General features: G+C 48.7%; 2 protein-coding genes across 3 annotated transcripts in view; both read right to left on the reverse strand.

Annotated features, from left to right (window-relative positions):
• DDX24 (DEAD-box helicase 24) overlaps nt 1–17158 on the reverse strand; it is a 326942-nt gene that overhangs the window by 248450 nt on the left and 61334 nt on the right. The window lies entirely within an intron of this gene.
• On the reverse strand, nt 672–7950 carry SERPINA10 (serpin family A member 10). The gene is made up of 4 exons (XM_055556562.1): nt 7180–7950; nt 5078–5351; nt 2702–2852; nt 672–863 (listed from the first exon to the last, which is right to left on the reverse strand). The coding sequence occupies exons 1-4, from the start codon at nt 7919–7921 to the stop codon at nt 672–674; spliced, it is 1359 nt and encodes a 452-aa protein (XP_055412537.1). The 5' UTR covers nt 7922–7950.

Genomic DNA, 17158 nt, shown 5'->3' on the forward strand with positions numbered 1-17158 from the left:
GCAAGAATACTGGAGTGGGTTGCCATGCCTTCCTTCAGGGGATCTTCCCAACCCAGGGATCGAACTCGAGTCTGGCAGGTGGGTTCTTTACCACCAGCACTAGCTGGGAAGCCCCATGAAAGCCTTACTGTGGCCCTTTCTCCACTTTCCCGTTTCTTGGCTTTGTATAATAGAATTAAGAGGTTGAACTGGAAGATCTGTAGCTCAGTTTGTGGCTTCATGGAGTAGACAAAGCCACATGGCAGCAGATGCTGTGGTCAGGCCTGACTACAGCTATTTTTTTCTAATTTTAGTTGCCAAGAAATTATTCTATAGTAGGTTAAAATAAAACACTAATTCGCAGCAGGGAGCAGTAAAGGGAGTGAAGCGCATGACCCATGGAGAATGCGAACTTGTCTTCCCAAAGACTTCATCTTGAAATAGAGTTCTGCTGAGTCCAGATACCAAGATGGTTTCAGTTAATAACATAGGCTCTTAGAAACAGGCTTAAAATACCAGCCAGCTCATACAAACATCTCCTTAAAATAAGCTTGAATTTCATATGCAGATCTAAGAATGGCTCAAATTAGCACTTGAGAACAAGGGGGGACACCAGTGCCAATGTCCCGTGTGGATTCAGACACCTTGGATCCAGCATCGCTGTAGCTCCAAGGACTCACGCGTGCTGTAAATCACAGGAGAGTCGGATTCACCACCCGGCCCAGAAATAGCACGGTTCTGGAGGTTTCTTCATAGATGATGAAGAGAAATGGCCGGTCCACTCTGATGATGGGAGGCATGTAATAAGCAGTGATTTCTAATAGGGTTCCTGCCATTGCCTCTGTACCTTCTTCATCCACCTCAATCATAGCTCTTTGTAAAACCTAGGAAAGGAAATACATGGAAGACCATTTGTGTGCTCATGGAGATGAGGGGATTCACTGAATCCCTGAACACTTGTTGTTATGGTCCTTACCCACGGGGCTGTGCTCTCGGGATGTACTGGTATAGAGCTCATCTGCAGAGAGGAATGGTCTGCGGTTGCCCTAGCAACTGCCACAGAAGCCCCTCAAACACCCGCAGGAGATACCAGGAACCCGATTGTGAAATTCATTCTGGCCAGGGACCAGGGGACTCTGTGGCTGGCCATTTCACACACACGTGGATCAAATCAACAAATACTGAGCATGCACTTTGTGCTACTGATTTTTAAAAATATTTATTCATTTGGCTGTACCGGGTCTTAGCTGTGGCATGCAAACCCTTAGTTGCAGCATGTGGAATCTAGTTCCCTGAGCAGGGATTGAACCCAGGCCCCCTGCATTGGGAGTGTGGAATCTTAACCAGTGGACCATCAGGGAAGTCTCTGTGTTACTGATTTTTGAACTGAGCTGATATTCCTCCTGGAAGGTTTTCAAGCTGTCTGGAACCCCTGAGAACTTTGACCTTATTTCTGGCAGGCAGGGGGTGGGAGGGAGGTGGGGCAGGAATGTGGTTATTCTTCTGTAGCGGTTTCCTAGAACCTGGCACCACTCTAAGGTGTCCCCTGAGCAAGCCTCTGGGTCCCTGAAGTCTTTCTGAACGCAGGTGGCCTGGATATAGGCCACCCGTCCTGTTCGCGAGGCCCTTTTGTCCAAGAACCTCATGTGATGTGAATAATGGACCTGTATAATTATTCTAAAAGATAATGAAAACAATACCTAGACATTCTCTTAAGTTCCTGGAGTGAAAATTCCCTTCCTGGAGTAAACAAAGGGAAAATATCAATAATTTAGAATTTAAGCTCTAAAACCGAAACACATTTCTTCAATCTTTCATGTGTTTGTAGCAGAAATGCATGTGTTGGATGCTATAGAGGCAGAACTAGGGACAAAGAATGTAAGTTGGGGGAATTACAGGTCAAAATATATATATGAATAAAACTCAAAAACAGTTTTTGCCATTTGTGGATTGAGCTGCTTTTCAAATAAGTTCCTTGTCACTGCAAACATTAAAAAACAAAACTGGAAGATTGTTTTGTAGGGATATATCAGAGGGGGTTTTCACAAGAGGCAGGAAGTTAGGCAGATAACCTCTGGGGTTCTCTTCCCTCTCCAAAGCAGTGGACTTCACTGGCAGTCAAGTGGTTAAGATGACCCTTCCACTGCAGGGAGTATGGGTTCAATTCATGGTCAGGAAACGAAGATCCCACATGCTGCAGAGTGCAGCCCCTCCACCCACCCAAATAAATGAATAAAACCGTAAGGTGGTGCAGTTTCATGGAATTCTAAGTGAATCTGTGAACCAGTTCCATTTTGGGGTAAATTTCTCCTTAAGCACTGAGAAAGAAGAGAGGGAGCTCTACATAAACAGATGTTTTAATAAAGTAGCTCCAATTCTTCAAACATCCAGCTTGGGCGCTGTTTCAAGTCTTTGGGAATTTTAATCTAGTTTTCTACTACAAGGCTTCCCTTGTGGCTCAGCTGGTGAAGAATCCGCCTACAGTGCAGGAGACCTGGGTTCCATCCCTGGGTTGGGAACATCCCCTGGAGAAGGGAAAGGCTACTCACTCCAGTATTCTGGCCTGGAGAATTCCATGGACTGTATATTCCATGGGGTCGCAAACAGCTGGACACGACTGAGTGACTTTTCACTTTTCTACTACAACTTGGCCTTTTATTGACATTCAGTGGGATGGAAAAATATTTGTTCTCTTGGATTCCCCTGAAAGAGCCTGACTTACCTTGGAAACTTTCAGATTTCTTTCAGTAACCATGAGATCACTTAGGTCAGCCCAGGGTAAGAAGATTTTTCGGACTCCCATCTGTTTAAGCAGCTCATGCATCTTATACTTCTGGTCTAACTTGAACTTTGGAAAGAAAACTTCCATTTTTCTGTGGTACAAGTACATATAATGGTGAACCGTAGACAAAAACCTTAGATTCTGAACACTAAAAAGGTCACTTCACCTTCCTCCAAGATTATTGCTAGTAACAAGTCTCCTTCAGTTGAGTGTAGCTCATTCTGCTCTTTTGTCATGGTCTGACTCAGATAACAGAGTTCTGACTTACCAAATATGTATTACTTCTGCTTCAGGAAACCAGTTTTATTTCCCAGTCAATGACTCACATTCTCTTTAGGGAAAGATGCCATACTTTGTATCCATTTCCCCCTGTCTTAAAAACAACCCAACCAAATACCTCCTGCCATGAATCCTGCAGGCTCCTGGAGGATGGTTGTTTTCAGTCCCTATTCTGCAGACTCCCAGGATTCCAGGAGAAACTTGGGAGTCTGGAAATGGACAGGGGGAGGGGAGCAAAGGAAATTTTCAACCCCTTATTTATTTTTAGCCAGAGAAACTCTGATATTTATCTATCTGTCTGTCTCTCTCTGCCTATCTATCTAGCTATATTGGGTTGGCCAAAAAGCCCATTCAGGTCTTTCTATGCCACCTATAAAGATGTACATTGGAGTTCTTACCCTTGTTTAGAAAGATGGGTTCTGTGGCTCAAAAATAAAAGGATGTGAACTACTGACTGGTACTAAGTTAGTCTTAAAGAAGTCCCAGTGTCTTCATCTGGATACCAATATGGATTTCACAGTGTTCTTCAGAGGAGTCAATGACATAACATGTGTTAAGCACCCAGAACGATGTCTGGTATAGAGTAGAGGCCCAGTGAATATTCATTTCCTTTTGTCCCCTCAACCCTTCCTTCTTCCTCTCTTGTAGAGGTGGGCAGGGCTCACACTGGAGTGTAACTGAAGACATGACAGGTCTTGAAGACTGATATGTAAATTGATTCGCCTAAACATTTGTTGAGGGCTTACTATGTTGAAGTCCTTTGCTAGGCTCTAAGGATTTGAAGAAGAGGAATGAAGATAAAATGAACACTGGGACCTTTAGCTGGAATTCCCTCTGTGTCAGATTCTGGAGTGACAGATTCAGGAGGCATCGCCTTGGCCTTACTGGTGCTGACTTCCTCGTACCCTGATGGGTGGATTAATTTATTCCACAAGCTTTTGCGAGCCTGCCCTCTGCTCCCACCCCTGCTCTCTGTGCTCAGCCCCTTCCCCAGGTCATCACATCTGGTCTCATGGTTCCATTTTTGTGCTGCTGACTCCCCAGCCTGGACCTCGCCCTGCACACACCAGATCCAACCTTTGATACCCAGCTGTTGCCTTTTTTATATCCCCACCCGGCTGTCTAATAGGTATTTCTGATCCAGCTCTTTCCAACTGAACTTTTGCACATACCCCTCAGCATGTTTGTCCCACAGTCTCCCTTTTCAGTACGTGGCAAATCTTTCCAGTTGCTAAGGCCAAAAACTTCATCTTTGACTCCCCCCTTTTTCTCTCACCCACATTCCAGTCCATGGGCCAATCCTGTGACTTCCAGGTTCACGGTTCCAGGACCTGCTGCTCCTCCTTACCTCCATTGCCACTACCTGCCGAGCATCCTGATCTGGGTGCTTACACTGACCATGTGACTGGTCCCCTTGCTCTTTCCACATGGCCCCAGTGTCTTTTCTCAACAAGCACAGATCATGTTGCTCCTCAGCTTGACTCCAGTGGCTTCCCATCTCTTTTGGGAAAAGCCCAAGTCTTTCCCAGGGCCTGTAATGTACAGTCCTGGGTGACGGCTACTGGTTCCCCTGCGACCTCATCTCCAAACTGCTGCAGCCTCACCGGCCACCTCATTGTGCCTCAAACCCACCAAGCACACTCCTAACCCAGAACTTTCACACTTTTGCCTGTAACTCTTCTCTCTCCCAGGGCACCCTGACAACCCTCCTTCATCGTAAGTGTTTGCTTACGTCTACCTTCTTGGCCTGGCCTTCCCTGGTGCCCACTGGCACCTCACTAGAATGTGAGCTCCACAAGGAGGGCTGGCATCGTGCACGCATCACAATGCCTGACAAGTGGGAGAGCCTTGATAAGGACTGGCTGAGTGAACAAGGAGCCACGCATTGCGATAGACGCTGACAGAGTGGAAAACAGGACAAATGCAGCCCCTGTCATCAGGGAGCCCACCGTGGGGCAGGGCAGGCACAGAATGGAATTGGGAGTGCCCACGGGGAAGGAGAGGCTGAGCTGGAGCAGGGCGACAGGAGAGCTGTACCTGGTTTTCATGTTCCTGAGCCACGTGTCCACCAGGTCTGTGGTCAAGTAGTCTTCAAGGGTGAGATGGTCACTTATCCTCCCCATGAGGACCACCAGCATGGAGGCATTTCCTCGGTAGGGCAGCTTGAGGACATGGCAACGAAAATTCTTATCAAAAGTGGAGGCAAACTTGCCTGACCTGTACATCATGGGCACCTTGACCGCCTTGTACTTGTCCAGGTAGAAAGTGCCCATTTCGGTAAGAGCAGGGTCAAAAGGGATCAGCCATTTCCCTGAACAGGTAAGAAAGAAACTCATTGTAGAAATGATCCTCCCCTAAAGCATCATTCTTGCCAAAGTAATAAAGGGCCAGTGTTCTTTCCCCCTTTCTGTCCAATTAAGACAGGTATCCTTACTGGATTTGTTTTGACCATAGCTCAAGCAGTCAGGAGGAAGGCATGGCAACCCACTCCAGTATTCTTGTCTGGAGAATCCCCATGGACAGAAGGGCCTGGGGTCCTATAGCCCATGTGGTCGCACAAAGTTGGACATGAGTAAAGCGACTTAGCATGCATGGATGCAGGCAGCCAGGATAAATTTCCCAAAGATCAGCCTTTCCCAGGCTTCTTTCCAAACTGGCAAAAAATGAATCCAGGTACTTCCCTCGTTGTCCAGTGGTTCAGAATCTGCCTTCCAATGCAGGCGACACAGGTTTGATCCCTGGTCCAATGCAGGGGTCCAATGCCCTGGTCCAATGCCCCACATGCTGTGGGGCAACTAAGCCTGAGTGCCACAACTATGGAGTGTGACAAAACAGAGACCTAACACAGCCAAAAATAAAGTGGTGAGAGTCGCTCAGTCGTGTCCGACTCTTTGCGACCCCACGGACAAAACACTCCATGGAATTCTCCAGGCCAGAATACTGGAGTGGGTAGCCTTTCCCTTCTCCAGGGGATCTTCCCAACCTAGGATTGAATCCAGGTCTTCTGCATTGCTGGCGGATTCTTTACCAAATGAGCCACAAAGGAAGCCCATTAAACACACACACACACACACGAATCTACCCAAAGGCCTGCTGGAATCACACACTGAAGCAAGGAGATGTCTCCTAACCACCTGTGGCTCCCTCCCTGTTCTGGACAAAACACAGGGTGAACAAAAGCCACTCATTCTAGATGATGCCCGAAGGACCCACTTCTGTCTACACTCACTTCCTTGTGGTTGGTTAGCTCCAACCTAAGAAGACGGTGGGCCTGGCCACAGCCCTGTCTGCAGGAAGGGCTCTCTGACCACTCCTTGGGGCACACAGTGTGCAAACAGAGGCCCCTGGGGCAGCAGTGATGACGCTCCCACCCATCCTGTGCTCAGTGAGGCTCTGGGGGGCGCCTTGTCAACAAGCAGCTGCACAAGCCAGAGGCCGCCGCCAGCACGCAGGCACACAGCTCTACACACAGACATCTGTCCGGCCTGGCTCGATGAAAGTCCTCCTCCCGGACATTGCAAGTCCCCTGGTGTCACCTTCCTGCTACAACGTGGCCATGCAAAGCCAGTGCTGCCCAAGAAAGGCAGGATGGAAAGGACCTGGGATGAACCCCTCATCTGAGTTCAGCTTCTGCCGTTTACCATGTGACCTTGATCTGGCCAACCTCTCTGAGCCTCACTTCTCTGTAGGAGGTGGGAGAGTCTGCATTTTCTATACTGAGAATCCAAGGACAAGGGATTTTGTCACTTGCCCCAGGTCACAGAAGTAGAGGGTGAAGGAGCAAAGATGCAACCCTAAATATCTCAGATGATCTGCTTTAAAAAAAAAAAAAAAATAACCCAGAAGGTTCCCCAGGTCAGAATGTCAGAGGAGAGTTGTATAGATATGCTTGGAAATCTAGCAGTAAGCCCTGCAGACACGTGAGGGCCCCAGAGCAGGGGCATCAAATGGACATGTCGTCTGGCACTGTGCCTGGTACATCCTACCTGTTCAATGCATGTTTCAATCTGTTTGTGAAACCCGAGAACAACATGTTCCTAGGAAATCCCTTGGCATCAACCGGACACAGGCCCAGCAGGAAAGGAAGAGACAGGCGAAGAGACCCACGGCCCTGGAAGAGCAGAACGTTATCCAAGTACCTTTGAACAAGATGTAATCCACAAGAATTAATTTGGTGTCAGGATTAATCTCATCAAAGAGTTTGGGAAGTTTCCCCTGCGTCTCTTGGTTCATGTAATGATTTATGAGCCTTTTGGCCTGGGAAGTGTTGTGAAAATCCACAGTCACACACTCCATATCGAAATACCTCTTGGAGAGATTGAGGAAGGTCTCTCTGATGTCAAAGTCCCTGTGGATGAAGGCGAAACTCCCCTGGGCCAGGCCCAGCTCTGGGTTATGGGAGAGGCTCTCTCGTAGCTGCTTGAAGAGGGCAGGCAGGCGCGGTGGTCGGGTCTGGTTCACCGCGGGCCAGGTCTGGTTCCAGGCCTGCAAGAGGAGATCCTCCAGCTGGGCTCTGCTGTGCCCCCTGGCCCCCAGAGTCAAGGCAGCCATGGCCCAGGCCAGGCCGAGTGGGGAGAAGACCACGTTGCCGTCATGCTTCAGGGAGATCTTACGTAGCAGGTTGAACCCCAAGTTGGAGGTCTCTCTGGAGAGCTGCTGCCCCTCGGCCGACAGCCAGGGGGAGTCTTCCTCCCTTTCCTCCTCCTCCTCTGGAGTCCACAGTCTCTCGCTGGTCTGGCTGGTCTTGTTTTGGGCCCTGGGGGTCAGCAGAGTCTCCAGCCCTGCCTGGGCCTCTGGCGAGTGGGAAGCAAGGGTAGAACCGGGCACCAGCCATGCCTGGGCCAGGAGGCAGGCCAGCGGGAGGCTCAGCACCGCCCGCATCAGGGCAGCGTGGAGGCCCGGTCAGCAGCAAGGCTTCCTTGGGAGAAAAGAAGGCAGAGACCGTCCTTAATGTCTGATGCCCACCTCCTCCCTGGGTCCTGGTACAGCTCCTCCGGTGACCTCGCTTCTTTCCTGGGGGTCGGGGCTTATCTCCCCGAGGCAGGGCTGGGGAGACCCTGAGCAAGGAGGGTCACGTTTGTCACCTGAGTCGGTGGGAGGGGAGGTGTCTTGTTTCACGGAGAGAAACCTCCTCCAGATTCCATCAGGGATCAGGCCCTCGGGCAGCTCCTGGTCTCCCCCAGCTGTCCTCACCCATTCCAGTTCCTCCCAGGGGAACGGCAGAAAGCCAAAAGGGGAAGGGATGCAAGGGGATGTGGTGTGGGTCCTGGGCCTCACTGGGTGTGGGTCACAGCAGTGCCAGGTGTCGGAAGGTCTTCCCAGAACTTTAACTGTCTGCTTGCTTCATTCGCTGCCCTGGATCGCTGGGCAATACGGCAGCCTGTTCAAGCTGGGCTGTGGGGACTTGGACCTGGGGACGCCTTGGGTTGGGGACTTAGAGGGTCTGGGTGGCCATGGGGCAAGGATGAATGCTGAGTTTGCCTGATTCTGCAATAGACCCCGCTGTGCCTCCCCTACAGCGCTCGGCCCAGCACTGGGGCCCAGTCACAGAGCTCCTCTCAGGACTTCCTGCCTTCACTCTCTCTGGAGCCCCCAGGATAGGAACAGATGATGAGCCAATTCAAACCACTTGCCCAGGCTAAGCTCCTCTTGGACCATCTCACCTAACCCTCACCTGTGAAGTGCGTCCTCCTGCCCACCCCAAGGCTGCCTGTTCTAGAGGAGCCAGCCCTCCAGCTTGGGCAATGGGTCTCCAAATCCCACACTCCCCACCACTGCCCCCTCTCTGGCCTCCCTCTCATCCTTGGGCACAGAGCCTAGCTCCCAATCACCTGTAGTTTCCATCTGAATAAACCCCCATGGGCACACGGGGCTCCTGGTGTTGACACCACCAGAGGCTGGCTGGGAAGGTCACTGAGAGGCACCCTTACTCTCTCCTGAAGCCACTGCCCCAGGAGGGCTTGGGTGGGGGCAAGACCACTCAGCGCAGGGCACACAGGGCAAGGGAGGCCACAGGCCTCACAGTTTCCATCAGCAGAGACCCTCACTCTGAGCCAGGCCACCTGAAGCAAAATGTGCTGACGGGGTGAGGTTCCCCAGCCTCTTGTTGACGCAAAGGCCTGTGTCCTCACTGGGCCAGCTACAAGATGACCCCTGGCTCCGGGACTTAGCACATTGCTTTTGGCTCTTGCTAAACAGGATCCAGGGCCTCGTTCTTTCCATAGCTTGAGTGGCATGACCTTACTCAGCGAAATACTCCTCTGTTTTCTGTGAGCATTTAGGAAGCTTTGCCCAATTCTAAATGGCAAGTCTGCACTCTAAAGGTAACTCCAGTATTAAATGTGCTGGGGAAAGACCTGCTGGAGTCTTTACCTGCTGGAGTGTACCAAATGTACCCAGGTTCATGCCTTCATTAGATCACAGGCTTTAGCACCCCTTTATAAATTAATCCCACAGCGATACTCTTAAATCCAGAGTCACTTCTGTCTGTGATGGTTTCCAGGTGGTGCTGGTAGTAAAGAATCTGCCTGCCAATGTAGGAGATGCTGGTTTGATCCCTGGGTTGTGAAGATACCCCTGAAGAAGGAGATGGCAGGGTGGGTTCTCACACATTCCCACTCATCTCAGTATTCATGATCAGCAGGAAGAAAGAAGATTTTCACATACCTTAGCAACAGCAAACTACCCACCACTTGGTTCCAACAAGAAATTGCCATAACTCTGAACTCTCATTCTCCTCCAATGAGCTTTTGTTCAAAGCAACCCTCCCCAGCTTCCTCCCAGAACCGAATAAAAGCCAGCCTGGCTTTGTCTCTTTGAGAATTGCCTCTGGTTTGCCTCTTTGTACCGAATTGCAATTCCTCTGCTATTCCTGAACCTATTCATCTTCACTTCATTGTAATTGCCACTAATTTTGTTTAAGGGGCTTCCCTGGTGGCTCAGATGGTAAAGAATCTGCCTGCAATGTGGGAGACCCAGGTTCAATCCCTGGGTCAGGAGGATCCCCTGGAGAAGAAAATGGCTACTCACTCCAGTATTCTTGCCTGGAGAATCCCATGAATAGAGGAGCCTGGCGGGCTACAGTCCATGGGGTTGCAAAGAGTCGGACACGACTGAGTGACCAACACTTTCACTTTCTAAGGGGCTTCCTGTGTGGCTCAGTGGTGAAGAATCCGCCTGCCAATGCAGGAGACACGGGTTCAATCCCTGCTCCGGGAAGATCCCGTATGCCATGGACCAAAGCCCATGAGCCACAACCACTGAAACCTGCCCATCTGGAGCCCGTACTCCACATGAGAAGCCACGGCAATGAGAAGTCCATGGACTGCAAACTAGAGAGTAGCCCCTGGTTGCCACAACTAGAGAAAAGTCCGTGCAGTAATGAAGACCCAACACAGCCAAAAATAAATAAATAAATAAAATTAAAAGAAAATTTTTTTTTTGTTTAAGGATGACACAGAGATGCAGCACTCTAAATAGAACCTGAGTGGTAAGAAATTAACCACTCACCACTTTGCAACCCTGAATGTACCTGCAGCTGCAAACCCACCCCCAAATCTGGAAGCAGCAGGGACTCACTTGCTTGGGCAGACAGGTATCTGGGAAGAAGGCCAGGGAGCTATGTGGGGCTTGAACGGAGTGTTGCGGGCATGACATCTCAAGCCTTCAAAGCCTCTTCCACTGGCCTCCTCTCTGCGGAGGAAGCCTCCTGTGTCTACAACAAGCCTCTTACCACCCCCACCTCCTTGCCCGCCCCATCCAGTCCAGGAATGAGGGCTCAGCATGGCCCAGGTTGTTACCCCCTCCCCGGGGAATCCACCCAGAGAGGACAGAAGGTCTTCTCTCCCCATCCCTCATTAGGCAGACACTGTGAAGCCTCCCTTTGATCCACTATTCTTACCAGTGAGTGGCCACCCGGTGCCTGGGAAGGTCCTTCATTCAGGGCAAAGACAGAAGGTTAGGGCTTGCAGCTGAAAGCCTGCAGTAAATATTTGCTATTCCAAAGTGTGACCCCCCTCGGGGGGCTGTTACTGATTAACATCCTGCTTGGAGATGGTGGCGTTTCTGGGAAAGCCAAGATGGAGAGAGAGGCTTCCCATAATCCCCTGCAATCCTGCACTCCTGACTCTTGAGCAATTCCTCCATGAGAGCATCTGCTTCTCAACCCAGGCAGCACCCCAGTGACATCCAGGTCCTCGTGGGACATAGTCGCTGCAGGCGCTGAACACCTCGCAGGAAGGAAGGGCTGGATCCCACGGAGGCCTCCTGGGTCCCCAACTCAAAGCTGGGCTCTGTGTGAGGAGGGAAGGCAGAAATGAGTAAGACCTGCTCCCAACACCTCCCAGGGAAACTTTTCAGTCCACTGGGAGAGCTGTCGTTGTTTAGTTGCTAAGTCATGTCCAACTCTTTGCAACACCATGGATTGTAGCCCACCAGGCTCCTCCGTGCTTGGGGATTCTCCAGGCAAGAATATTGGAATGGGTTACAATTTCCTTCTCCAAGGGATCTTCCCCACCCAGGGACTGAACTCACGTCTGTTTCATATCCTGCATTGGCAGGCAGATTCTTTACCACTGTGCCACCTGGGAAGCCCCGCCAGTGGGAGAGACAGACCCTTTAATCCCCACCAGACATAAAGAGCCTATTTCAAGGTCAACTCTCTGCTTCACCAGGTCGATGGACTTCTAAGACTAAATCCTCAAACACTGAAAGTCAAGGCTGATGTAGACCCTTTAAGACAAGAACTCTCAGACTGTTAGGCTCTTTTTGATAATATAAATATTTTATGTGCCCTTTGTTAGGGGCCGTTGTGAGGCACTCCGCCCGTGGCAAAGGTCATGAGGAAGGAGGCTCGACATACGCAAAGGCGGGATCGAGCCTCAGGAGTCCCCCTGGAAATCCTCGAGCATCTACCCCCATAACCAGAGCCTGCCTACTTTGCTACTTTGTGCTCTCACCTACACCTCTGACTTTACTGGGGGCTGTCCCCCACCACCTCTTTCAGAGAAGGAGTTAACTTAGAGCTCCAGTTAATAAAAATTCCTGGACGCGACAAGAGTGTTTTAACCTACAAACTCCTCTGAAGGTTCTCTAGCCTGCCTGACAGGCTTGTCCGGCCACATGTGATTGCTCACAGCCTCCCAACTGTGAGAGGCATGAGATGTTCTAAACTGTCTAAATACAGATTCCTTTGAGCAGTTAAAAGATTGATTAGAAATTGTATTGGTGAATGGGTTTTTCACTTGTTGGGCCAATGTTTGCTGCTAAGTCTCCATATCCCTTACCTGCTGTGTCCCTGGCAATGTTTGTAACCTTGGACCCTTGAGTTAATTCTTTTACTTGTTATAGCCCACCACACCTTTGCCCTATAGGAATGCAACTTTATCTAATGCTTTTGGAGGGTGGCTCCTGATCAATCACCTTTAGAGAAAAATAAGTTTTCTGAAGAAAGGGTCTTAAAATGTTAACAGGCCTCCGGGCCAGAAGAGGATGCAAATCACCTAAACTTTTGCATATGATAAGTTTGCAGGAAGAAAGCCTGGCTTACTGCATGACTCTACCCCTTCGCCCATTCTCCTCTACGAATAACTTAAGGTATAAAAACTACTTTGGAAAAAAAAGTGCAGGCCTTGTTCACTGAAACTTGGTCTCCCCATGTCGTTCTGTCTCTCCCCTTCTGGCTGAATTATTCAGCCTCTTTTCTCCACTGAGTTTCCTCACTGAGCTATCCTTATTTAACCACTCTTTATATCTTTAATTACATTTAAATAAGCTGAAGTTTTCTGATCGCCAACGCCGTCCCCGCTTCGAATTCCCTGGATCCACCGGGGCTGGACCCCGGCACCCTTTACTACTCTGAGGTGAAATTTGTAGTTAATAGAATCAACCCACAAAATTTAAAAAATAATAATAATGCTTTACAATATGGAGGGGAAAAGGAAACTATAAGAAGATAACGTTTCTTTAAGTATGTAAATCTTTGCCGTGACTACGCTTGAAGCGGCAGTGATACTGTCAGATGCGGGACCAGGTGGGAGTGCTCTCGGCTGCACACCTGTTGCATCGGCCCTTCCACACCACAGCCACGATCACTACCAGCCATGCAGCTTTCTGCAATGGTGAGTCACATTCAGTTCCCCAGAAACAAAATAGAAATCTTCCTCTGATTTATTTTCATAGAAAATTACATGGGAATTAAAAATTGGTGGTGGGGGGATGGCGTTTTTAGCTGAGCTAAAATACCTGTGGCCCTGTGAGAGTCTGGGCTCAGATCATTTATAAGTAGGTTTTCAAGTGTTTCACCCACATGGACTTGCAGCGGGACATTGCAGTCACGTGACACCACTTCACTGCGGGGGACAGGCCTGTGTGTTTCCAGTATATCTGGTATGCCTGGCCCTCAGTCACGGAAACCTAATAGCGCTGCTCCAAATGGTTGTGGAAATCAGAAGTGCCCCAGCAAGCTTTCGGAGTGTTCCTCTGGGGAAGTACCTGTTCTGTTGAGAATGGCTGCCTGAAGAGGCCAAAGTGAAGGGTGCCGGCTGATGAGGCTGGGCCAGGGTTCTAGGCTCAGCACAGGAGCCAGCCTCTCCTTCCGGCCCCTGGAGTTCTGCAGCTGAGGGGCGGCTGGCAACCAGGAGGCAGGGTCTGCTTCCTGCTGGGGGTGACGGGCTTCTGCTTGGGGCAAAGGCCTGAGAGGAACTAGTGAGCATGGAGGCTGTGGAGCACAGCGATCACAGGGGATTCAGAGGTGCCATAAAAGTCATCATGGAGCACTTGACCATTTGGGAGTCTCTTAAAACTTCTGCGGGAATTTCAGAAACGGATCTTTATAAGGAAGGCGGCAGAATGTATTGGAAAGAGTGTAAAGGCCTCTGTCAGACACCGTGGGTTTGAATCTCACATCTTCCAAATTCCTGGCTGCTGGACCTTAGGAATGCAACCTAACTTGTGAACTTGCTTTTCCTTCTCCATAAAGTAGCCAAAACTGTGCCCCTGACCCATGAATATCTCAGCAGCACCCAGGAACCAGGAAGTCTGTGGGCAACATTGCTTCTAAGGTGGCGGGTTCCGACCCCTAGGAAGGGTGGCCCGGAAGTTCTCCACCTTCAGCAAAGATGAGTCCTGCACTGCTCCCAGCAGGTCAAGGTCAACACTTGCCCCTGTAACTGAGCTCTTTCACCAGCTGTGTGGCCCTGAATAAGCTCCTTAACCTCTTCTTGCCTCAGTTTCCTGATCTGTAAAATGGGACTCCCAGGGCTTAGCTGTTAGGACTGCAGTGAGGCTTAAATGAAGCAGTGCCTGTAAAGAGCTTGCTACCTGGTAGGAAGAGCTAATGAATGGTATTTGTGGTATAATTTCAGAGCCAGAATGAACCTCAGCGGTAAGCCCAGACCCTGGATTTGGACGTGACAGAGGAGAAGATGCCAGGGGGAAAAAAAGGTCCATGTTAGTCGTTCAGTGGTGTCTGACTTTTTGTGACCCCTATGGACTGTAGCCCGCCAGGTTCCTCAATCTATAGGATTCTGCAGGCAAGAATACTGGAGTGGGTAGCCATTCCCTTCTCCACTCAGGGATCGTGCCTGGGTCTCCTGCATTGCAGGTAGATTCTTTACCCTCTGGTAGAGACAACAGGGAAGCCCAGAAAATGCACGCCCATACTCATTAAGGCCCTTCCTGCCTTTGGTGGTGCCGGAATACAGCCAGGCCACCTGATTTCCCATCTGCATTTCATTCACCACCCTCTGCAGAGAGAGATTGGGAAACATCTGATGGGAAGGTGTGTGGAGATCAGAATCAACTCAGAGGAGACAGTACAGTCTTTCCCGGAACAGCTCAGTAGGCAGGCAGCACAGTGCTTCTGGGAGCCACCCTGGAGGGTGAGATCCAGGGGCTTCTCAAGCAAATCTGTCCTAGGACCCAAAGGGCTGAATGTCTGGAAAACAACCAGAGCCAGGTATTGGCAGAATCAGGCTTCAGGAACCAGAGAATCGCAGTTAGTCCGCTCAGTGTGGATCAGATCAAGAGGAAAGCCTGGGCGAGTGTGGGGTGCAGAGATAGAAAACAAAAAGCTTCCGAAATCCTTGCGACACGCAGACGCGTGGGGCAAATGGTTCACTGTTTGCAAAGCGGCCTCTCTCTCCCTCCCCACTGGCCTTCTGTCTCCCTGCTCCCGCTCCAGGCTGCCTCCACCCTGGCTTCCCCGGCTCCAGTGACACCTGACAAGATGGCAGATTCATCCTCTGTCCCCAGTGCTAGAAAGCTGACGGTCCAGGCAAGTGTGCTACTGTGATCCCCGAGGTGGGGATAACTTCCGGGTAACTAGGGGCTTGCCTGGATAGCACTCGCATCTGCCTAGCATGACAGGTTAACTGACCTAGCTTTCTTTCCTTGAGATGGGCTTTCTCTTTGGTTCAGGGGAAAGGACATCTGAGTCAGAAGGACATGGTAGTAAGTTTTCCTTAGTATAAAGAAACAGATGATCAGAGAGATCAGTAAACTTGTTCAAGAACACAGAGCTTGAATTTGAACCCAGACCTCTGGGTTCCAAGGCAGCTAACCAGTACAGCCACCTAGTGTGGCAACAGGTTTTGTTGGTCCTTCTGAGATGGTCCTTCTGCCTGGAAGGTCACGTCCTTTCCCTTTTTCTTTCGTGCTGGGGTTCATTACTCTTTTGTTTGTTTTTAATTAAAAAAATTATCTTTAAATCATTTCAAACTTTAAAATCGCAAGAGTAGTTACAAAGAACTGCTGTAAACCCTTTACCCAGGTTCACTAATTTTAAAACATTTCCCACATGTTTTACCATTCTCTTCTCTTTATATATAGTAGCTTCAGGTATTGCGACCATATTAAATTTTTCGGATTTGAGAATTCAATACTATTTACAGAAGCGAATCCTCTTGTTCTTGGGATTACCTTTTCATCTCCAACCGTCCATCATACGGTAGTGTGTGTGAGCACGGATGCGCATACACACGCATGCTAGTAGGTGATGAAGCATATTGCCCAACTATTATGAAAAGTTCCTTGGACTGATTCTTCTTCTCCCCTTTAACACAGTTATATTATCTGTTTGAAGTATGTTTGAATTCACTTGTTTTCTTTTCACATGGTTTTAGGACTTTCCTCATTTGTTCATTTAATTTTATTTTTGAATATACAGAATATTAACATTATTCTAAAAGTCTAAACCATATAAAAAAGTCGATGAAGAGAAGTGCTATTTCCTACCCCCCCAATCTCTTCCATTCTGTCCTCCTCCCTCCCCTGCAGGTAACCATTTAATTAGTTTTTAGTTTATCCTTTTTTTTACAAGGACCCACTGGCATTCACCCTAGCAACGTATGAAGATGACTGTTTCCGTACAACCAGTAGAGTGTCCTGTAAAGCTCTCACATTTTTGCCAACCTGATGAATAGGAAATGGTATCTCAATGTAGTCTTAATTTGCATTTTTCTTATCAATGAGGTTCAACATATTTTCATATGTTGAAACACCACATATTAGGGATATTAGCTCTTTATCAGTGATGTTTCTTGCAAGTATCTTCTCTCAGATTTTCACTTCTGTTGACTTTGCTTATGAATTTTTTACCAAGCAATTAAAAATATTTTATATGGTCAAACTTCTCAGTCCTTTAAAAAATTTCATACAGACTTTTAGTCATGGTAGGGAAGACTTTTTCTCTACCTAAATTACAGAGAAATTTACCTGTGTTTTCTTCTAGTACTTACATAGTTCTTTCTTATTTTTCATTTAGGTCTCTGATTCTTAGTTTATTCTTATGTGTGAAAAATGAGTCTAATTGTATCCTTTCCATTTTTCAAATGGCTATTCAGTTGTCCCAATACTATTTACTTAAAAGTCTTTATCAAATATTGAATTTCTATTTGTATTTGTATTGCTAGACTTTCTAACCTATTTCATTGGTCTGCCTATCTATTCATATTCCAGTACCAGAGGTTTAATTACAGTGTCTGTGCAGTCTGAGTTGACATCTGATTGGGCTGGTCCCCTATCCTCCACCCCCTGCCCCCACATCTTTTCTCTTTTCAGTGTTTTCCTGGCTATTCTTGAAGGTTTATTCTTCTGTGCGGACTTTGGCATCATTTTGTC

Source organism: Bubalus kerabau, chromosome 19 (assembly GCF_029407905.1).
Source record: "Bubalus kerabau isolate K-KA32 ecotype Philippines breed swamp buffalo chromosome 19, PCC_UOA_SB_1v2, whole genome shotgun sequence".
Classification (NCBI taxonomy): domain Eukaryota; kingdom Metazoa; phylum Chordata; class Mammalia; order Artiodactyla; family Bovidae; genus Bubalus; species Bubalus kerabau.